The sequence below is a fragment of the Acanthochromis polyacanthus genome, chromosome 19 (genome assembly GCF_021347895.1).
Source record: "Acanthochromis polyacanthus isolate Apoly-LR-REF ecotype Palm Island chromosome 19, KAUST_Apoly_ChrSc, whole genome shotgun sequence".
Classification (NCBI taxonomy): domain Eukaryota; kingdom Metazoa; phylum Chordata; class Actinopteri; family Pomacentridae; genus Acanthochromis; species Acanthochromis polyacanthus.
In genome coordinates this window covers 9,600,164-9,623,146 of record NC_067131.1, presented here as the reverse complement: position 1 = coordinate 9,623,146, position 22,983 = coordinate 9,600,164, and the positions used below count along the sequence as shown (strand labels likewise).

At 45.1% G+C, this 22,983-nt stretch overlaps 4 protein-coding genes across 4 annotated transcripts in view; 2 read left to right on the top strand and 2 right to left on the bottom strand.

Annotated features, from left to right (window-relative positions):
* Positions 1–22,983, top strand: part of LOC127530213 (dephospho-CoA kinase domain-containing protein-like) — a 147,466-nt gene that overhangs the window by 6,506 nt on the left and 117,977 nt on the right. The window lies entirely within an intron of this gene.
* The window catches only part of LOC110949593 (myosin light chain kinase, smooth muscle-like), a 151,891-nt gene that overhangs the window by 40,425 nt on the left and 88,483 nt on the right, over positions 1–22,983 (bottom strand). The window lies entirely within an intron of this gene.
* The window catches only part of coasy (CoA synthase), a 153,670-nt gene that overhangs the window by 52,092 nt on the left and 78,595 nt on the right, over positions 1–22,983 (top strand). The gene's annotated exons all lie outside the window — the stretch shown is intronic.
* Positions 10,952–22,755, bottom strand: LOC127531170 (uncharacterized). Its single transcript, XM_051939905.1, has 15 exons — positions 22,621–22,755; positions 22,436–22,505; positions 22,145–22,248; positions 21,699–22,062; positions 21,487–21,554; positions 21,158–21,370; positions 20,944–21,009; positions 20,722–20,850; positions 20,408–20,482; positions 20,202–20,282; positions 19,960–20,037; positions 19,789–19,866; positions 19,617–19,700; positions 19,115–19,201; positions 10,952–18,149 (listed from the first exon to the last, which is right to left on the bottom strand). The coding sequence occupies exons 1-15, from the start codon at positions 22,738–22,740 to the stop codon at positions 11,172–11,174; spliced, it is 8,595 nt and encodes a 2,864-aa protein (XP_051795865.1). The 5' UTR covers positions 22,741–22,755; the 3' UTR covers positions 10,952–11,171.

Genomic DNA, 22,983 nt, shown 5'->3' with positions numbered 1-22,983 from the left:
CCACACAGACAGACAGCAAACAGTGAAGATATATTTGCTGAATTTGACAGAAATTGCATTGGTTTATAATAGCAGACTTTACCTATAATATGGGGGATATAGATATATTAGAGTGATCACAATTGAAAGAAGAGAAGTCGATAAATCCTGAATTTTAGTCATTAGTAGGAGCCAAACAGATACTACTAAATTCCTCATAGTGCAGCTCAGTAGTACTGTGTTTGTTCGATCTTGTTTGAGTTTGAATATCCAAGAAAAAGTGCATTCTCTGTCTTTTCCTAAACATTTTCCCCTGATCTCATTGTAAGACATTACAATGTGAAGGAAAGATATGAAGGAAAATTCACTGAGAACTTAGGAAAAGTTCAACAACTGTACAACTCAGTTGTCCCCGTGAATGTTGGTGCTGCGAGAAACTGTAGTTCAACTTTATCTTCTTCCTTTTGTGAAGGATACGCCACTGTATCCTGCTAAAGGAGACTCACAAGGAAGCATCTTTACTTAGCATGTAGAGAATTCGACCAGCTCATATCGTGGCCACCGGTTTGATATTTCTGGGTCATTTTATTCAGTTTGGCACCTTCCTGAGCAAGAAACACTACTCTTTGCAACCCTTCCCATATGGTAAATGGCTGCATCTTCTTAACCCCACACCCCGGACTTGTTTCTGTTAAACATCTTAAGCCAAACCCGGGGTAAACCCTGATGACATACTTGTGGCACAATCGGGGTAGTTTCCTCGGGCTTTTAGAGAATTCCCTTCCGAGCCACGAATGATAATATACAATCGTTTCCACAGGCTGAGTAGGACTCCTTGTGGGAAGTAATCATGTGTAAAATCAGTGGAGTGCCACAATTTAGTGCAAAATACAGATTATTACTACCTACTGAGCATCAAATGAATTGTTTCCCCCCTCCATCCAACAGCCCAAAACACCAAGAATTTCTGTTTACAGTCACACATGAAGAAGAAAAGAATCAAATCCTTGCAGCTGTGAAGATGCAGGCATCAAAAGGTTTTTGCTGAAAAATACATTGGATTGTGAAATAGTTGGCCCTCTAGTAATGAGCATTAATCACACTAATAATGCTGAAATAAATATTATTTGCTCAAGAGAGTGACATTCACCGAATCCTACAGGAAAGCATGCTGCTGACAGGTCTTCAGGAGAAAAAATAATGAACTTAATGGACAGTTGTGATGTCCTTGCTCTTGCTCATATTAGAGCTTCGGCATGAAAATTCAGGCCCACAGGCAGGTGTGGTGACATCATCCTGGCACTGAGCTCCCACTAGCCTGTGTGGCTCACTTGGCTCCATCTGAAGCCCTTACTGGTCTACTCCTTGTTTTTATCAAGCCGGTGCAGAATTAATGCAAAGTGACTCGGGCGGGGGCAGCTAGCAGCTTCACGGCCACACATTTGGATACATATGTAATACACAGATTTGCAAAATTGTACATGCGATCGACCTCATAATTCACAAAATGACATTGTAACATAATCAATCCGGGGTCGTCCGGCAGCCAGAGACATGGCGAGGAACCTGCTTCTATTCTTAGGATGATTTTTTTCTTTTTAAAGCTTGACTCCTTTGTGATCCGGGGGTGACATGCTTTACCGGGTAGCCAGCTGTTCAGCAGAGATTTCCAAGTGTGCCTTTTCTCAGTCTCTTTCTTAGACGTAGAGACCGGACACAAAGCGTGGAAGGAAGACTATATCTGTACCAGAAAGTGTGAACGCTCCAGGGAGAGAAGGGTGGTGAAGTCTCAGTCTGAATATAAATTGGGTTTAATTCTGAAGGTGTCATGCTACGAGGGGAAAGGCTTAAAGTTGCCCTGATTCACTTTGTAGAAAGTGCATGGATGCAGGCACAACCTGCTGCTTTTTTGTGCATTTTGAGTCCCTTCCAGGAGCAGAGCAAATAATTTTCTCATGGCGGGGGGTAAAGACTTCTATAATCTCACCATCATGTTCAGAGAGTTGGCCGATGGCACCATAGTGTGTCGACATTTTGGAATCTCCTGTCTGAGTGGTTTTTCATCATTCGGCCCGCCTACTGCCGTCAGGGAAGGTAAAACAGCTCGGGCAAAGGCAAACAACATAAATAGCTTGGCACCAAACACAACTCTGGATAATTGAAAGTGTTGACAAAGTTTCAATAACTTTTGCATTTGACTGCGTGGATTGTTTACTCAGGCGGCTATTTTTTATATCAAAGTATGTATCATCCTGGACGATAATAATTGCACTATTTTAATGAATTATAAAATGAATTAATCAAACTTTATTTGTAGAGCACTTCTCATACAAATGCCTCACATAACCGAAGGAATAAAAAGTCGATAAAAAGGCAATAAAAACAACAACCCCCATCCTATCCCCCTTTACCTCATAAATGCTTTAAATGGTGGACTCAAAAAAACAGGCACTAAGGAATTGAGAAAACGTTGTCATAAATCAATGTAATGAGGAAACACCAGAGGCTGTCAAAATTGATAAAAGCAAAAAAAAAAACAATAATAGTAAGTGAGGTCATAAATGAAAGATTAAAAAAATAAATCAAAATTCATGAATGCACAATAAGACAATAATTAAAAACGAAGCAATAAAAATAGAATAGACAAAAAATTTGAAATAAATGGAGAAATTAATACGTGAATTAAGTTTTTAAAATAGCAACGGTAATAAAAACTAGACAATTCCCGCTCGCGGAAATCGTGGGAGGGGCTCGGGATGTGTGCATGTCCGGAGCTGGGCAGGAGAGGGGTATTTTTTGGTCCGTCACAGGCTTTTATTTTGAAATTGTGCTGTGCTTTTATTTTGAAAGGCAGAGACAGGAAGATCTCACCTGGTCAAAATTTGGATTGAAGTTACTCTAAAGGCTGTGTGAAGCTGAGATGTTTAACTGGCATTTCCAGTCAGTCGCAGGCTTTTATTTAGAAATTGTGATGTGCTTTTATTTTGACAGGCAGAGACAGGAAGATCTGACCCGGTCAACATTTGTATTGGAGTTACTCTAAAGGCTGTGTGAAGCTGAGAGGTTTAACTGGCATTTCCAGTCTGTTGCAGGCTTTTATTTTGAAATTGTGCTGTGCTTTTATTTTGAAAGGCAGAGACAGGAAGATCTCACCTGGTCAAAATTTGGATTGGAGTTACTGTAAAGCAGGGGTGTCAAACTCAGTTCCTGGAGGTCCACTATCCTCTGTGTTCTTGATGTTTCCTTCTTACATCATAAAGCTCAGCAGAAACCTGATAACGAGCCTGATCATTTGTATCAGGTGTGTTGGAACTGAGTTTGACACCCCTGCTTTAAAGGCTGTATGAAGCTGAGAGGTTTAAGTGGCGTTTCCTGTACCTTGCAGGCTTTTATTTTGACATTGTGCTGTGCTTTTATTTTGAAAGGCAGAGACAGGAAGATCTCACCTGGTCAAAATTTGGATTGGAGTTACTCTAAAGGCCGTGTGAAGCTGGGAGGTTGAACTGATTTTCAGGCTGAAATGCAGCTCCTGTGGAGGTATTGGGTGTGAAGGTGGGTGTGGCACTCCAATGAGTCTGTGTGTGTGCGTGCGACCATGCCTGCGCGTGTGTAAGGCATTTCCAGTCTGTTGCAGGCTTTAATTTTGAAATTGTGCTGTGCTTTTATTTTGAAAGGCAGAGACAGGAAGATCTCACCTGGTCAAAATTTGGATTGGAGTTATTGTAAAGGCTGTGTGAAGCTGAGAGGTTTAACTGGTGTTTTCAGGACCATCGCAGGCTTTTATTTTGAAATTGTGCTGTGCTTTTATTTTGAAAGGGAAAGACAGGAAGATGTCATCTGGTCAAAATTTGGATTGGAGTCACTCTAAAGGCTGTGTGAAGCTGAGAGGTTTGACTGGCGTTTCCAGTCTGTGGCAGGCTTTTATTTTGAAATTGTGCTGTGCTTTTATTTTGAAAGGCAGAGACAGGAAGATCTCACCTGGTCAACATTTGGATTGGAGTTACTGTAAAGCAGGGGTGTCAAACTCACTTCCTGGAGGACCACTATCCTCTGTGTTCTAGATGTTTCCTTCTTACAACACACCTGATTCAAATGATTAGCTATCATTAAGCTCAGCAGAAGCCTGATAACGAGACTGATCATTTGAATCAGGTGTGTTGGAACTGAGTTTGACACCCCTGCTCTAAAGGCTGTATGAAGCTGAGAGGTTTAAGTGGCGTTTCCAGTCTGTCGCAGGCTTTTATTTTGAAATTTTGATGTGCTTTTATTTTGAAAGGCAGAGACAGGAAGATCTCACCTGGTCAAAATTTGGATTGGAGTTACTGTAAAGCAGGGGTGTCAAACTCAGTTCATGGAGGACCACTATCCTCTATGTTTTAGATGTTTCCCTCTTACAACATCCACCTGATTCAAATGAAACACTCATCTCAGGCTCAGCAGAAGCCTGATAACGGAGCCTGGATCCATTTGAATCAGGTGTGTTGGAAGTGAGTTTGACACCCCTGCTGTGAAAGGCTGTGTGGAAGCTGAGAGGTAGAACTGATTTTCAGGCTTGAAATGCAGCTCCTGTGGAAGGTATTGGGTGTGAAGGTGGGTGTGGCACACCAATGAGTCTGTGTGTGTGCGTGCGACCATGCCTGCGCGTGTGTAAGGGCGGTTGCTATGGGCCCCATAGCAACGGTGCCTGCCACAGACAGCAGAAAAAGTGCTTCTCAGCAGCAGCGCGCAACGTCTCGTTCTGGCGCTAATTGTGGGCTAACCGTGATGCTAGCTGAAAACTAAATGACCGTGAGCGAGAGGAAGGCTGTGGCTAATCCATAAATGTAATTATTTTCCAAATATTGTGAGAAATGACCGAGTTACAGCGATTTAAAAACACTGTCCCTCCATGAGGCAGATGATTCAGTTTACATTGGTTCTTATGGAGAGAACGGTGCGACTTTGGTCTAAACTGCTGCCTGCCATTTCACTTCAGAAAGAGCTAGGTCTTCAAACTTGGATTCATTTGAATCCCAGGAAATTGTTTACAATCTGACCAAATTTCATTCCCCTAACATTTATCGTTTGGTCGTGAGGGCGATGCGATCGTGAAATTTTCAGGGCGGATTTTTCACCTCTCCTCCACTCTAACAACTGACATGCCGCACTCTAAACAGAGCAGATTTTGAAAATTTTCACGGTTTTTTGAGGACGTCACCTGGATCCAAAAACCTGTAAAATATCAGCCTGACAGAAAATACATTCCGTGCGGAGACGAACGAAAAATTACTTGCGTTTTGATGGTTAAATGAAAGTTTCTAGGTGAACGTATGGCGAAGCAGTTGGGCTTTGGAAAAAAAGGGGATTTTTTGAGCCGATTTTTTTCGGTCCCCCATTCATTTCCTATGGGACTTTTTTGGCAGTTTTTTGCGAATAATCCTGGCCGAAAAAATAACGAATGGTCCTTAGAAAAGTCATAGCCCGGGATTCCGATGAAGGCGCACGTTTTTGATATATATTTGTTTTGACTTTTCTCAAAGCCCTAGGACGAGTTAGCGACCGAAAACGGCGCGGAAAACGTGAAAGAAAATATAATAAACGCAGCAGGAGAACAATAGTGGCTCGGGGCTCGCCACGAGCCACCCCGCCCCAATAAGCTTGCAGGAGAGGAGAAAGTTGGCTCGTTGCCGAGCCCGAGCCCATAACTAGACAATTGCCCGCTGGGTTCGGAAATCGTGGGAGGGGGCTCGGGATGGGTGGCATGTCCAGGAGAGGGTTATTTTTTGGTCCGTCACAGGCTTTTATTTTGAAATTGTGCTGTGCTTTTATTTTGAAAGGCAGAGACAGGAAGATCTCACCTGGTCAAAATTTGGATTGAAGTTACTGTAAAGGATGTGTGAAGCTGAGATTTTTAACTGGCATTTCCAGCCTGTCGCAGGCTTTTATTTTGAAATTGTGCTGTGCTTTTATTTTGAAAGGCAGAGACAGGGAGATCTCACCTGGTCAAAATTTGGATTGGAGTTATTGTAAAGGCTGTGTGAAGCTGAGAGGTTTAACTGGTGTTTTCAGGCCCATCACAGGCTTTTATTTTGAAATTGTGCTGTGCTTTTATTTTGAAAGGGAAGACATGAAGATCTCACCTGGTCAAACATTTGGATTGGAGTTACTCTAAAGCAGGGGTGTCAAACTCAGTTCCTCGAGGTCCACTATCCTCTATGTTTTAGATGTTTCCCTTTCCAACACACCTGATTCAAATAATCAGCTCATCATTAAGCTCAGCAGAAGCCTGATAACGAGCCTGATCATTTGAATCAGGTGTGTTGGAACTGAGTTTGACACCCCTGCTCTAAAGGCTGTGTGAAGCTGAGAGGTTTGAACTGATTTTCAGGCTGAAATGCAGCTCCTGTGGAGGTATTGGGTGTGAAGGTGGGTGTGGCACTCCAAATGAGTCTGGTGTGTGTGCGTGGGACCATGCCTGCGCGTGTGTAAGGGCGGTTGCTATGGGCCCCATAGCAACGGTGCCTGCCACAGACAGCAGAAAAGTGCTTCTCAGCAGCAGCGGCGCAACGTCTCGTTCTGGCGCTAATTGTGGGCTAACCGTGATGCTAGCTGAAAACCAAAATGACCGTGAGCGAGAGAAGGCTGTGGCTAACCATAAATGTAATTATTTTCCAAATATTTGAGAAATGACCGAGTTACAGCGATTTAAAAAACACTGTCCCTCCATGAGGCAGATGATTCAGTTTACATTGGTTCCTATGGAGAGAACGGTGCGACTTTGGTCTAAACTGCTGCCTGCCATTTCACTTCAGAAAGAGCTAGGTCTTCAAACTTGGATTCATTGAATCCAGGAAAATTGTCTACAATCTGACCAAATTCATTCCCTACATTTATCGTTTGGTCGTGAGGGCGATGCGATCGTGAAATTTTCAGGCGATTTTTCTCCTCTCCTCACTCTACCAACTGACATCCGCACTCTAACCAGAGCAGATTTTGAGAATTTCACTTTTTTTGAGGACTCACTGATCAAAAACTGTAATCTCAGCCTGACATAAAATACATTCTGCGAGACAAGAAAAATCATGCGTTTTGATGTTTAAATGAAGTTTCTAGGTGAACGTATGGCGAAGCAGTGGCGTTGGAAAACAGTGGATTTTTTCACCGATTTTTTCACTCCCATTCATTTCCTATGGGACTTTTTCGCAGTTTTTTGCGAATAATTCTGCGAAAAAATGACGAATGTCTTAGAAAAGTATAGCCCGGATTCCCGATGAAGCCGCCGTTTTGATATATAATTTGTTTTGGTTTTCTCAAAGCCCTAGGACTAGTTAGCGACCGAAAAACGGCGGAAAACGTGAATAATAAAAGAATAAACGCAGCAGGAGAACAATAGTGGCTCGTGGCTTCGCCACGAGCCACTCTCCTCCATTGCTTTGCAATGGAGAGGAGAGTGGCTCGTGTCGAGCCGAGCCCCTAACTAGACAATTCCTGCTGTGCGGAAATCGTGGGGGGGGCTCGGGATGTGTGCATGTCCGGAGAGAGCAGTATTTCCGTGGTTTCCCGGTCCATCCGGCAGGCTTTAATTTTAAAATTGTGCTGTGCTTTTATTTTCAAAGGCAGAGACATGAAGACTCACCTGGTCAAAATTTGGATTGGAGATACTCTAATAGGCTGTTGGTGAAGCTGAGAGGTTGAACTGGGCAAATTGTGCTGTGCTTTTTAATTTGAAAGGCAGATACAGGAAGATCTCACCTGGTCAAAATTTGGATTGGAGTTACTGTAAAGCTGGGGTGTCAAACTCATGTTCCTGGAGGACCACTATCCTCTGTGTTCCAGATGTTTCCTTCTTACAACACACCTGATTCAAATGATTAGCTATCATTAAGCTCAGCAGAAGCCTGATAACGAGCCTGATCATTTGTATCAGGTGTGTTGGAACTGAGTTTTGACACCCCTGTTCTAAAGGCTGTGTGAAGCTGAGATGTGAATCTGGCATTTCCAGTCTGTCGCAGGCTTTTATTTAAGAAATTGTGCTGTGCTTGTATTTTGAAAGGCAGAGACAGGAAGATCTCACCTGGGTCAAAATTTGGATTGGAGTTATTGTAAAGGCTGTGTGAAGCTGAGAGGTTTAACTGGTGTTTTCAGGCCCATCGCTGGCTTTTATTTTGAAATTGTGCTGTGCTTTTATTTTGAAAGGCAAAGACAGGAAGATCTCACCTGGTCAACATTTGGATTGGAGTTACTCTAAAGCATGGGTGTCAAACTTTGTTCCTGGAGGTCCACTATCCTCTATGTTTTAGATGTTTCCCTCTTCCAACACACCTGATTCAAATAATCAGCTCATCATCAAGCACAGCAGAAGCCGATAACGAGCCTGATCATTTGAATCAACAATTTGGATTGGAGTTATGTAAAGGCTGTGTGAAGCTGAGAGGTTTAACTGGCAAATTCTTGTGCTTTTATTTGAAAGGTAGAGGACAGGAAAGATCCTCACCTGGTCAAACTTTGGATGAAGTTACTGAAAGGCTGATGTGAAGCTGAGATGTTAACTGGTGTTTTCAGGCCCATCGCAGGCTTTATTTTGAAATGTGCTGTGCATTTATTTTGAAAAGCAGAACAGAAGATCTCACCTGGTCAAAAATTGGTTAACTACTGTAAGCTGGAAGCTGAGAGGTCACTGACAAATTTGGTTTTTGGAAAGACAGAGACAGGTAAATACCCTGGTAAAATTGGTTGAAGTTACTAAGGCTGTGTGAAGCTGAGAGGTTAACTGTTTCCAGTCGTCTGGCTTTTATTTTGACAGGCAGAACAGATAGTCTCACCTGGTCAAAATTTGGATGGAGCTTAAAAGGCTGTGAGTGAAGGTTTAACTGGCGTTCCGTCGTCGGCTTTTTTTAGGCTTTATTTTGAAAGCAGAGACGGGGAAGATGTCACCTGGTCAACAATTTGAATGGAAGTTACTGGTAAACCGGGGTGTCAAACTCAGTTCCTGGAGGCCATTATCCTCTATGTTTAGATGTTTCCCTCTTCCAACACACCTGATTCAAATGATCAGCTTAATTAATAATGTAATTAGAGTAACAGGGTTGCATTTCCTTCAGACAACTCATAAGCGACAACCAATTAGCATAATTTACTTGTCTTAAATGTATTACTATATTGTCTGGAATATAAATTACTATTTTTTCTTTTATTACTACCAGGTATCAAACCACTGCCAGGTGAAATGTATGCACAGAGTGGGGGAAAATAATTTCTTCTGGCCATTGAGGGATGATCTTCATTGGTATCCCTTTGAGGATGTGCTGTCCCTCATTCCTCCTCCAGAGAATGTTACCTCACGTTATATGGCCATTGCAAGAGAGGTGTGGGATGCTCTGGCCAGCCACGAAATTTAAACCTGGACATCAGCTTTCTATGACATTGATCAGTTCATGACTACTTTTGACATCCTCATTCATTTTTATAGTTGTCTGCCTACAGTACTACTGTTTTTCATGTTTGACTATTGAATATTTGATCAGATCCAGTTGCGGTCTGAGTGACATGTTGATGTATCATTCCTACTCACTGATCCTTTATTGAAAATATGTTCATATCATACATTCCAGCTTGTTATAGTTACACCTATATGAAAGAGAAAGCAGCAAAACCTAATATTTGAAATATGTAGGAAATTGAATGATAGGCATTGCAGGTTAATACACAGCATAAGATGTTATGAAACAACATTCCTGTGGTTCTGAGTATTTGTTTGTCACCTTAATGTTATGATCTATAATAAGAAATAATGGATCTATTCAACCCTGTTACTCTAATTTCAACCGTTACCAAATAATTTTTATCAAAATAATCTTAAATGATTTTCCCAAACTCATGAGGGTTTGACCTATTGTCCTTTTAGTGGTTTGAATGATTTAATTTGTAATAGATTTGAGCAAATATTTGCAATTTAATTAAAAAAAACATGCAAATATTGAAAGGTTGGGCATGCCAGAGTTCAAACGTTGTTTAAATTAATAGAGGTTAAGTCTTAACTGAAATTAAATGATTATCCAATGTGCATGTGGCCTTCTTTACTTAATGGTAAAGGATTTATTAAACATTTTTGAAAAAAATATATACTTTTTCAGGTTCCAGAGTATTCATAACAGGGTTGCACTATGCATGGCGCACATCAAATAAAACATTTCATGAAAAGTGTAACTTTAATGCCTGAGCTGGCCGAATCACATTATTTGATGGCTTACTACCTGGTTTTCCTAAATACATGACAGAAAAATATGAAATAAAGGGTAGATTTTTCAAAGGTTAGGATGCCTAAATTGTCCTCCAATTCTGCAATGACCCATATACATAGAGAGAAGGACCAATATAACAATGCAATACAAAATACTGTACATGTAGTACTATTATAGCAACCAAAGAAGACACTTCAGACTTGAAATATTTTCATATATGTATACATTTTTTATTTTAACATTTATTTATAACATTCATTTGAAGTCCCATTTTCTCCAGCCTTCTGGTGGTCTTCTGTGTTGTCTGTGGGTGTTAAAAGATCAAAATTAACTGGGAAAATTGAAATGTGAAACAAGTGCAAATCTGTACTGCGGTTTTTACCTGAGGCATGTCCCGTCGTAGCGGTGGAAGCAGATGTGGAGCTACAGCCGTTACCGGACCTATACAGGCCGTCGGCCGACACTGCACACTACACACCCCGCTTCCTCGACTACAGGAAGCCAAGTCCAAATTCTAAAAGGTGAAGAATCAAGAGTGGCAAATTAATATCAATTAGTTTGATATTTTTCTTTAATTAAGTAAATTGATGTGCACGATTAGAAAAAATATCTATTGAACACTTGTTCCTACCCGAGACATGCCTATGGGGAGGCTGTTGAGGACTTCCAAAAGGACTGGGCGTCCGAGAGGAGGGGACTTCTGGGAGGACGTCCGATCTCGCCACTGCACCTTCTGGACCCCCTCAGACCTGGAACTCAAAGAACAGAACAAAACATACCAAGAACAAACAACAGTAGCACAATGTGCCACAACACTGAGTCACATGAAAAATGTGTGACACAACTGTAAAATGGGACTGAACAGAATAGATTTCCAGCCAAGACATTGAACCAAGAAAAATTTATGTTGAAAATGTAAGGAGATGGGATGAAAGTACGGCCATCATCAAATCAGTGTTGGCTGGTGAGGCTTTAGCCAGTCAAAATGCAATAGACCGGGCTGTGATAGCTATAATATGTTTGGAGAACACCTGACTGAACACATTTCTCAGGTTGGGAAATGTAAATGTGATCAATCACAGTGTTCTTGTCTGTGGTAGACTCTGTGATCAATTGGTTGTAGCCCCTGGACAGAAGTGCATCTCTTATGCTTTTTTTGCCTCTGGAAAGGAGGTCTTCATTGAAGTCACCACAAACAACAATGGGCTGGTGATCCATCAGTTCCAATGTGTCCAAGAGAGCGTTCAGGTTTGGCAGAAACTTTTGCAAACCAAAATCTGGGGGTCTATACACAGTTGCTATTAGCACTTTGACTGGGACCTCAACCTTCATGACCAGACATTCCAGATCTGTGACACGTACCATGCAGCTCGGCGCCTCCGCCATCAGAGCGGTCCTGCAGTACATGGCAACTCCACCCCCGGCCTTTGACGCCATGTCCCTGCACGTGGTGTAAGACGCCTGTCTGCTGCGGTGAAACACAGTGTATCCTTCCAGATCAAAGCATGAGGATACAGAGGACCCTGACAGATGTGTCTCGGTGAGACAAAGCACATCTGCCAACCTGAGTTCATGATGCAACTTCAGGTCCACCATGTGAGATGGAAGCCCTTGGGTGTTATGATGTACGATTGTCACCTCTGCATCTGGTCGCTCCGTCCAGTCCAAGCGGTGCAACAGCGGAGTAACACTCTGGAAACTCGCGCTGCGCATGTCTTCCAAAGCTGTCGTAATGGCAGGGTCAGCATAGATCTTTGTCTCATCAAAGTCGGTGATGGTGAGACCTTGAAGAGAAGTGGTGCGACTAAGCGCCACATATGCCATGCCCGGCTGAAACATGCGTTTCAGGCTCACGACAGCCGACGTCACCGTCATTCCCTGAACTTTGTGGGCTGTACACGCAAAGGCCAGCTTGACGGGGAACTGACGTCTCACGACTCCGCCCTTGCGACCGATGCTCTCCTCGGATCTCTCGACGTAGACCAAGTCGTCCGAGGGGCCCAGAAGCTTCTTGCGGAGAGTCTGTCCTGCTGTGGAATTGTCCAGCTTAAGTCCAAGGAACCTCACGACTTTGGGGTCACGTCTGTCAGGCAGAATGGTGGAGATGGTCCCAAAGGTTCCATTGACAAGGCCATCCTCCACGTTGAGATTCCTGATCAGCATAACTCTTGCTCCTTCAGCGGCCATTATGCTGTCAGGCAAATCTCTCTTGGTGCCTTTGATGTTGGGCACAGGCACCTTCCTGCCGGTAGCGACATCCTTCCTGTAGTCCTCTGCCGCTATTTTGACGTCCCCTTTAAGCAGGGAGGCCACGGTGGCTGCGTTGTGACCATCTACCTGCTTGTTGGTGGCAAAGACGTGTAGCGTTCCTGGCGGGCAATCTTTGCCGTCAGAGACGGCTCTCATGAGCAAGCCTCTGTCCGCAGCGCACAGAGGATCTTGCTTGCGCTTGACACGCAGTCGATTGAGGAGTTCGGCGAACGCTCGGTCATCCTTCTGGCGCATGATCTCCGTGAGGTTGACCATGGTGAAGCGCTCTCTCCAGAGATCGAACTCTGTCTCCTCGTAGACACAGAGCGGCTTGGCTCTGCCCAGCGGCGGCAGCTGGTAAAAGTCACCGACTGCAAGAACGGAAATGCCGCCAAAAGGTTTTCGGTTTCCTTTGAGCTGCTGGAATCGCCAGTTGACGTAGGCAAACAGCTTCTTGGAAACCATGGAAATCTCATCGATGATGAGAATTTCCACCGAAGACAAAGTTGCTCGAAGTTCATCAAGTGCATTGCCCAGGCCCTGGTACGGCGGTTCCAGGGACCTGGGAAGCTTAAGGACAGAGTGCAACGTTTTGCCCGCGATGTTAAAGGCTGCTGTGCCCGTGAAGGCAGTCAGAAGGACAGTGGGCTGGGACATGTCAGCTGCGTCCCGGAATCTCGGGAGCTGCCGCAGAATCCTCGTTGCTTCCTCATGAATGCACTTGATGACGTGGGACTTACCGCAACCAGCTCCACCAGAGACAAAGTAGTGGAACGGTTCTGGATCTTGGCCCCACACACGCCGAAGGCACCACTGGCGCACAGCGTAGAAGACGCACGCCTGGGTCTCGTTCAGACTCTGAAACATCTTGCGGACAAAGTCTGGACTTAACCGAGGCGCCTCGATTCGGGGGACGGGTTCACCGACATTCAGGTCTTCAAAGTCGGGCACGGCGTCTTCGTCCTGCTCCTCTGGGATCTTTTCACGGAGCTCAAGACACTCCTGCCGTTCCGCCTCAACCTCGGGTGCGAACGTGTTCCAAGCGTTGAGGACCGGACCGAACTGGACGTTCTGGAGTGCCTTTTCCATGCCTGCGCCTCGTCCCTCGAATCGCTTCCTGTTGTGGTCCACGATGTCCTTGACGTCGCGTCGCGATTTGTAGAACTCTTCGTACGAGGTGCGACCCCCGTCGTTGAGTTCATCATCAGATCGGTGGGGGAGGTACAGCTTTAGCAGTCGTCTGAAATGTTTCTCTGGCGCCTTGGTCTCAGAGAAGCGCGCATATCGAACGACTGCTGGTTTTCCGGCTGTCCTCTTGGCAATATGTCCTTTGTCACACAAAAGGGCAATGGCACTGGGGCCCTGTGCTTGTTCGCCGTAGACTACCCGGTAGTCTGATGCAAACTCAGCCAGGCACATCCCCTGAAACTCGGGAGTCTTTGGTCTGAACAGGTACTTGTCAGGTACCCCCAACATCCAGACCTCTTCAGAGTCAGGTGCCATGTCCTTCAGGCGACTCATAGGAAGACTCATCTTCATGGCTTCCTCGTCTGTGGAGAGGAAAATCACAGACCGCGAGCACTTTTTCAGGGGCAAGCTGCACGTGCGAGCCACTGCCTCCTGGGCGCTGACCTCTCGGTGCTTCGCATAGGCCTGCATGATCTTTCTCATTTCCTCACTTTGGTTGAAAGCAGACTCTCTGCTGGTCTTCACGACCGAGTTCAGGATCTCGGTCATCTCATGCTCCGGCTTGGTGATGTATGACATCATGTACATGGCACAGCAGTACTCGTCCAGGACGTACTGGATGTCCATGTTTGCGTTCCAAGCGCGGAGAAGGTCTGGGTTATAGGCGTTAACCCAACATTCGTTCGGCTGCCGCTTCAGCATGACCACGCTCCCGCTTGTCAGATTTTCGGCGCACTTCAGATAGGCGTCGTGTTCCAAGTCGCATCGACGGAGGAGATCTGACAAGCTCTCAAAGGAGGCCTTCGGATCCATGAGGAGCTCTCTCAGGTGCCGAAGCTTTTCCTTTGCTTCCCTTTGCTGCCGACGGATCTGCTCCCTCCGTCCCTTCATCACCTCTTCCTGTTCTTGACCATCTTCCATTTCCACATCGGCAGCAAAGGGCTCCGTGATCCAGGTGATATCAAACGGCAGCTTGGGGAAGCCATAACGACACACCACGTTTCCCTTTCGGCAAGAGCCGGTGTGGCTCCTGCTGTGTACCTGAACCTCCGAGACGATTTTGTGGAGCTCCGGGTCCTTCTCGGGGTCAGGCATCTGGCAGGAAATGTGGCGGTCAATGAACCTGCATACGGTGTGGTCCAAGTCCTCGCCGTACACAGGGGCGTCTTTGACCCACACTAGCATGTGAATGTGTGGGCTTCCGCGGGCCTGAAATTCAACGCGGTAAAAATAATCCTCCACCTCGCCGATCGGCTGCGCTGGTGAGAGGATCAACTTTGCCATAAGGGCATCCACGCGTTTTTCAAACATGCGCATTACGGTGACAGGGTTACTGCGCAAAATGTCACACTTGGCTTTCCAGTCCAGTTCGGAAAAGTCACCAAGTGTTTGTCCTTGCTGAGATTTGATGACCCCAATTATTTCAGGCCATCTCATCTCAGCTGCCGAAAAAGTCAAAAAGAACGTCGGTTTGCCGAGTTGCCTGAGCATAGCATGCAAATCTCTCAGGCTTTTATTCCAATATGCGGGCGTGCCTCTCAGAGGCTGCATAAATCGCATGGCCTCTTTGGCCTGAATTAATCTCTCCACCTCCTCTTTGTCCTGGAGCATGGAGTTTTTGATGGCACGCCCGTCTTTTGTGCGCATCTTTCCTTTGCGCATTTGTATCGACATACTTCCTCTTGCGAGGTTCGTCTCCGTTACAAACTGCGCAAAGAAAAGGTAAGTTTGGTCCTCGGCAAACCGCGTGTCTGCCCCGAAAAGCCTGGCGTTAAAGTATCTGCTGGGTGAAAGCTTGATGGGACGGTCTTCATCCAGCGTGTTCTCTCCCGTGGGAAACTGCACAGGGAACGCCATGGCTTCCAGTTTGGGGATTGCAAAAAATCCCACAGGTTTGTTGCCTTGGGCGGGGGCAACACTGAAAATGCCATCTCCATAGGAAAGGATTTCCTGCGCAATGTCTGGTGGCTGCATGCAGGTGTCCAGAGCAAGTCCAGGTCTTAGCTCCTCCTGCTGTTCGGTGGGTGCATCTGCAGCTAAATTGTTCTGGTAGCTGTCAGATACTTGTAGCAGCTCTTGGTCCAAGATGTCTTCTCCCCACTGGGCAGCATCCATGCCGTCGTGCTGAGAGTCTATGTCGTCAGCAGACTCCTCCAAGAGGGTTTCTCTCGTGACATCATTGGACAGGTTTTCCAGCTCAGTGCTTGGTGATGGCATGTCAGTATTACGTCTTTGGTCGTCTTCTGGCCAATCGGGTTGCCGACTCGTTCCTGCGGCTGACACAAAATCGGCCAAGTCTGGCTCAGTGTAGCTTTCAGCCGCCTCCAGCAGCTCCTCGTCGAGCATGCCGTCTTCTCCCCACTGCACATCATCCGTGCATTCGTTGTCCGAGTCGTGGAGGAGGTTATGGAACGTGGCCTCTTGGTCAATGGTCACATCAGAATACTCAGAGTGCTGCTCTCTGAGTTTTTCCAGGGCTACCAGCACATTCTTCATGTTGACAGTGTAAAAGTGCTGGTAACCTTTGAATCGAATGTGACGCTTTAATTTCACCTGCAGTAGCTGTGCTTCTGGGAGGGGACGTGGAAGACTGTTGACAACGCTTTCCACTTCCGATGGAACGCACACAACAGCTCCATGGACTGCTCGCTGCTGTCCTTTCGGTAAGGCGATGATCTTCGCAAACGGGAGGATTTTTGCGATGAGCTGTCTCTCCAGCACATTGAGTTCGGCCAACTCCGGGGGAATGGCTGCCAACTCTAAATTGTTCGCTACTGCATGTGTTGGCATCCTCCCACGGCTGAGGTGGCTGTCACAGTTGTGGCAGATCCACTCCTGCAGTCTCTCTGGTGGCATTGAGCAAGGGGAGGAGCACTCAGCGTCACAGACATGCACATATGTTCCAGTCAAGCAAGCCTGTGCCACGTCGATGTTGGTGGAGTATTTAACTCTCTTGCATGACTTGACTTGATTTGGAAACATAGTCCTGTGGCAGACGGTGCAGATGTATGTTGGTCCGTGGCTGATGGTCTCACGGAATGCTGTTATTGCCGCTGCCATCACTGAAGTTAGCACTGGCTGGCGAGAGGTTCCGAGCTGTCGGTATTTCCGCCTGATGCTCAGTGCTCTCCACAACTTCTGACGCATGTCAGGATTGGCAGCCAACCTGCGTCTTCTGAGCAGACTACAGCGTTGAATATGCTGTAGCCTGAACTCTGGATCCTTCCTGTACCTGTGGACAACATACGTTTTCTGCCTGTTCCGAAAGGCTGGATCCATGCTGTACCTCTTGACAACATATTTTTTTTGCCTGTTTCGAAAGGCTGGATCCGTGCTGTACCTCTTGACAAGATATTCTTTCTGCCTGTTCGGAATGGCTGGATCCATGCTGTACCTCTTGACGACATAATTTATTTTCCTGCTCCGAAAAGCAGAATCTGTCATGTATTTGTTTTTAACTCTGTCTCGCATTTTGACATTGAACTTGGCATAGTATTTTTTAGAGGACAAGAGCCGTTGTTCATGGTTCTTTTGCACACACTTACTCTGTGCCTGAATTTTTTTTCTGCGGAATTCGGCACAGCTGGAATACCGGATTCTCTCACAAGTTTTTTTCCCAATTTTTTCTTGCACTTGTTCCTTTTTGTCACATGCTCTCCTCTTGGCTTTTCGCCTCCGATCTTTGTCCAATTTAGAGAGCTTTATTGCTTGTGGGACAGCTGAGGAACCTTTAACGTCCTCCTCAATTTTGACAGCCGTCCCACTGTCTGCCTGCAATGCGAGGAGAGCAGGTTCAGACACTTCATGTTGAACCTCAGTTTCCGGGGATTGTTGAGGATGTGGGGCACTGGGGCTGTCAGTCTGAAAAGATACAGGGACAAACTCGTAACTTGCAGAGTCTCCACGGTCTCTAAAGAGTGTGTGGAGGTGGTTAGCCAGGTCACTGAGTTCCGCGAAAGTCATGACGATCGCCTTCCCGGAATGAGAAGGTAATCCTCTTGAGTCTCTGGAGTGGGAATCAAACACTCCATACCTCCCAGACTGATCACGGAAAACAGCAATAACCTCGGGTGCAATGATGATTAAAGCCTGACTAACCTCTGCTGAAAGACACTGCAGCTGGCTGGCAAGCGGAAGCCACCACTGCTGTCTTCCGGGGCTCGATGCTTTAGTTTTGAAAAAGCCACACCTGATCTCACACATGTTGACATTATACAAATGTCTGTCTGTGAGGACTTGTTTTGGCATCTCCTCGACTGCCAGGTGATTGCTCCGGAAGGTCTTGTCGCGAATCAACTGCTGTTTGACTCCGACATACAGCGCGTCTCCCTGAGCCAGGACTCTATCGAGTGTAGTCCTGGTGAACTGACAGCCCTCAGTGTGGTATGCCAGAAATGTCAATGCAATACAGGTACACTGATGGTTGCGGGAAAATACTTTGTACCTCCTATCATTCTGAGAATGACTGGCCCGGACTGACTCCACACGGCGACTCTCGCTCCTGGTTTTATCCTGAAATTATGACAAATTGTGATCAGTAATTATTATATTTTCATTATTTATTCAGACAGTTTAATTTTTTTGTAGTTCGGCATTAGTACTAGCTTTTAGAAATGTGTTGAATGTGTCTTCAGGTAAAGGATCGTATGATTTAATGTTTCAGTGACAACTTTTATTGTTCCTACATTATGAACATCCTCTCACCAATTTATGGAAATCTTGTATTATTTTAGCGTGTTATTGCTTACTATTACCTTAGCAAGTCTAATATACATATTTGTACGTTTATTGCAATCACGCATATTATGTATATGTGTATATTATGTATATAATATATTATACATAATATATATTTTATATATAGTTTACACACACTCTCTCTCTCTCTGTCTCTCTCTCTCTCTCTATATATATATATATATATATATATATATACATATTTTGTGTGTGTGTGTGTGTGTGTGTGTGTGTGTGTACATAGATATATATGTGTCTGTGTGTTTTGTTGTATTATTGTATATTTGTAGAATTTCCCTCCGGGATTTTTTTCCAGGGCATTGCAACATATTTTCTTTTTTCTTGAAACTGCATTTGAACAGATCATGAAGACTGCCTGGACCACATACTTCTCCTGTTTGTCTGAAATCCAATTACATAGCAAAGTCAGTATTCCACTGACATGCCAATGGCAAGTGATGTAAATATTTTATTCACCAAAACCTTTTCTACATGAATTTTGCCAGTGGCTAGTACTAATGTAAAACCCTGATTAGAAGAAAGAGTTACTTTGTGAAAGCAATGGCACACAACACAGCATTACAGGTAGATTATTGTATTGTGACCAGCGTAATAACAGTTCTCTCAATTGCCAAAAAATATTTTTAACTGCAGTAAACAAAAAAAAAAAACAATCATGACTTTACAAAAAAAATACTTGTGTATTGTCTAACATGTCCATCATAGAGGAATAAACTTACCTTGTCTGTTGGTGCATCAGCTGATGTGGATGCAGCTGTCATAAACCAGGGCCACTGGGCTTGTGATGGAGTCGGTGTTCGGGTCATCTGATAAATGACAATAACAGTGACACTTAAAAAATAAAGCAACACGATAGCTAGACAGTTGGCTAACGACTAAATACCATCAGTTGTCTAAAAGCTTGCTATCCAAAAGCAATCTATCTAGCTAACGGCTAGCTAGCCTTTGAATAAGCTAGACTGCTAGCTGTCAGCTCGCGAGCCAGTAGTTTCAGTTGTCACAAAGCTAGCTACCCGAAAGATAGCAAGTTAACAAATAAGCTAGATTGGTAGCTGATAGCCAGCTAGCTAGTAGCTTCAATTTTCCTAATGCTAGCGATTCATTGGAATTGTGATTATACAGTAAATGTGCCAGAAAAAAACAGGAACGACAAAAATGGCCACAAATGGAGATGCCTGCTTTGTAATGTTCTTTTAATTGATTATAGAGAGGTAAATATACCTTCTCAGGAGAAGGAGGCTTGCAGCCCGCACCATCAGCTCTCCAGACCTGTCCATCCGGTAAGGGGGTCATCATCTTGGCCATCTAAAGACAGAACAACAAAACTTCAGTGAAATGATGATGATTTTTCAGTAAGATGATACATATTGATGAGAAGAGGACTAATCCTTACCTTTGCAATGGGAGAACAGAGAGGGGTTTCTGTCTTGCCCCAACTGCAGGACAATCTGGCCGGGGGTGAGTCAAACAGCTGATGACAGATGAGAAAAAACATAGCAAGTGTCAGTGTGGACAATGTAGATGCCTGTGGAATGGAGTCAGCATGTGGTCAGAGGAAGCTTACATCATGCACTGCAGTTGGGCAGTGGGGGGGGTGCCCGTCCGGGGTCCTGGGCCGTCTCACTGCTGCCCGAGCAGCCACCTGCACCATCAGAAACATCAATTAAACATTAATTACTGAAGTTTAAAGAAATGCATCCCAGAAACACAAGTGTTGTTACTGCCTCTCTTTAGCACAAACAAACTAACTGTGAAGTTGATTAATGTTTTCAATCAAAATCCAAACCCAAAGGAAAGACAACTTACCGCCTGAGTTGCGGTGGTCAAGCCTGAAGGGGCGTCCTCCTCTGATCTCCAGGAACGCAGAGCTGGAGGTGTTCCAGGCTCCTGACAAATCACAGCATTTCAGACAATGAGCACAGTCTACTCGCCTTGTTGTGACACTGTGCATGCTGCAATTGAAAGAGCTCCAAATGTGCAGTGTGTGACAGTTGTGTCAGAAAGTAATATACCTTGTTCACTGGAGAAGAAGCAGAAGGAGGAGTAGTGTTCCGCGGGCAGCTGCGCAGAACTGCAGGGGACGCCACCTGTGCCAACCAAATGAGATACCAATTAAATTGAGTTGAACAGCTATCAAACAATTTACAACTACATTTCTGTGTAGCTGATTCAAGTCTGTTATTATTTGTGGCTGTTGTTATGAATTAGTTTTACTTAATTGCAGATGACACTAAAAAAAACGTGCAGAATTAACTGTCAGGAATTACATGTTTGAGCATTCACACAATCCTTCTGCGGGAGATAAAATTTTAATCAATAAACTTACCTTCTTTGGCTTAGGAGAAGCCTTGAAGTCCGCCAGGCAAGACATATTGGAGGGAGACACTTTCTCCATGGCACTTAGGGCTGTGCTGCTGAACCAGACGGGGTTCAGCGGAAGAAAGCTCTCCTCCACCTGTAAAACACAAAGCAGACACTACTAATTACAGTTTGTCCTGTCAAAAAACAACCAACAGCATCCGAAAGAAATATCTAAAGAATCACAAACCTGCTGTTGAGCCATCCTGGGCTTTGGTGAACCTCTGGACCGGGGAGGTTCCCGAGGATGGCTCGTCTGCAATCACAGAAAGCGTCACAGTGAATTATAACTGTAATTTTTTTTTAACCACAGTACACATATTATTACCATTATTATCACAATACATGATGTCACAGTTGTCTAAAAAAAAAGTCTAAAAAACATAAAGCAATTTATCAATTACCTTGCCGCCCTGACCAATTTTCCTCCGCTCACGGGGTTTCGGGCTGGGTGGAGCAGGGGATCCCTCTCTCACAACCAATTCGGGTGTAGCTTTCCGAATTGGAGGCTGAGGAGGGATCCGGGGCGAAGGAAGTGGTGTCCCCAGTTGCTCGTTGGCAGCGGACCAGAACAACTGGACGAGGATCCCCATCCCCTCACGATCACTCAGATGGACCTGCATAAATAAGAAATAAAAAAACACACATACAAACAGTTTTAATGTCAGTGAACATCTGCCGTGAACCAAACTTGTCCAATCAACAACTGTTTTTCACAACATACTACACTTACACCATCCTTGCTCCACAGCACCAAATTGCTCAGGGGGAAGTGCTCCACAGCGTTGAAGAACTTCACACCTTGAAAAACAATTGAAAAAAAAAAAAGTCATCATTGCACCAAAATATCCATTGATACTTGAGAATTGTTAAAATGTAGTTCACGTCTTTCTTGTTTGTTCATTCAGTGAATGGAATTGATGAAAAAAATCTTTTTCCTCTTACCCATACGAGCAGCCACACGACGGTATTCCTGCCGAAGCAGGTCCTGGTGTTGGACGTCAACAACCAGGCGGGGAGGAAAGTCGACCACAAAAACCTTGGACCAGCGGTTGCCACAAGTGGTGAGGAGATTGGCAAAGTCCACCCCTGCCCTCTCCACAGTGGTGCTGGTCAGGTTATTGCCAGGGGCCATGACGCAGACTGCATCAGGCGCACGAGGAACTGCAGCATGCAGAACCTCAGTGCGAATTTCCGCAGCAGAGGCCCCCGGAGTCGACAGGAAGCCAAAGCTCAGCCGAGACTCTGGCATCCGAATAAAGCCATCTACAAGAGCACGTAGATGGGAGTCCCCGACAAGAAGAATGAACTGCAAAAGAAATACCACAGTTTTAGTATCAAAGTCAAAAGAACTTTTTAAGAAAACGAACAGCAACAATTAATAATTATACCTTCTTTCCAGGTAGCTTAGGAGGAATGACCAACTTGTGGTCGCGCCCAGTAAAGGGTGAAGTTGGCCATTTTTTAACCTTGTGGCGGTAACCGGTGCCACGGCCTGTTCACAAGAAGACAGAGCAAAAGAGGATTTAAAACGGATTTCAAACACAGAGAGCTCATACAACGATCACCATTTTCTATTATTGTATGAAAACAGCAGAATCTGTGTTCAACGGGTAATTGTTGGTGGCACACTAAATATGATTTGTGAAGATATTTCATGATAAAAACAGCTGAGTACTTACGTGCAATAAAGTTTGCACGCGCCTGCCGCTCTTCCCAGAACCGTCCGGCTGGCAGGGTGGAACCAACCTTCTGTGAGCAAAGAATACACTTATTTAATTCAACATCGTGCGGATGCCATGACCGTGTCCAACTTAGCACATTCTGTATTGCACAAGTGAGCATGTCAGTTCGGGTGTAAACATACCTTGTACTGGGGAGAGCGTGAGCAGTGGGGTGCGTCGACAGGAGGGGTGGGCATCTCTGACGCGTCCGGCTTCCTCCAGCGCTGCTTCTGGGCCTGGGAGCGTCTCCCCTTCCGAGGCATCCTGGAAGACAGCACAAGAGCACAAGAGACAGACAAACACAGGGAGCGAGACAGAGAGAGAGAGAGAGAGAGAGAGAGAGAGAACAAGGCAGGCAAAACGGATGGATGGATGGATGGATGGAATGTATGGATGGATGGAATGTATGGATGGATGGAATGTATGTACGGATGAATGGATTGTAATATAAGGTGATGCAGCAGAGGTGGTTGACCAAAGGATATCAAACGGCAATCCAGAGGCTC

Bases quoted from the DNA above. Each gene is read 5' to 3' on its own strand.
- LOC127531170 (XM_051939905.1), bottom strand. From the start codon at position 22,740: ATGCCTCGGAAGGGGAGACGCTCCCAGGCCCAGAAGCAGCGCTGGAGG. The intron at 22,249-22,435 runs GTAAGTACTCAG...TCTTGTGAACAG, and splicing joins GCGTGCAAACTTTATTGCAC to GCCGTGGCACCGGTTACCGC. The intron at 19,202-19,616 runs GTATATTTACCT...GTCATTTATCAG, and splicing joins AGCCTCCTTCTCCTGAGAAG to ATGACCCGAACACCGACTCC.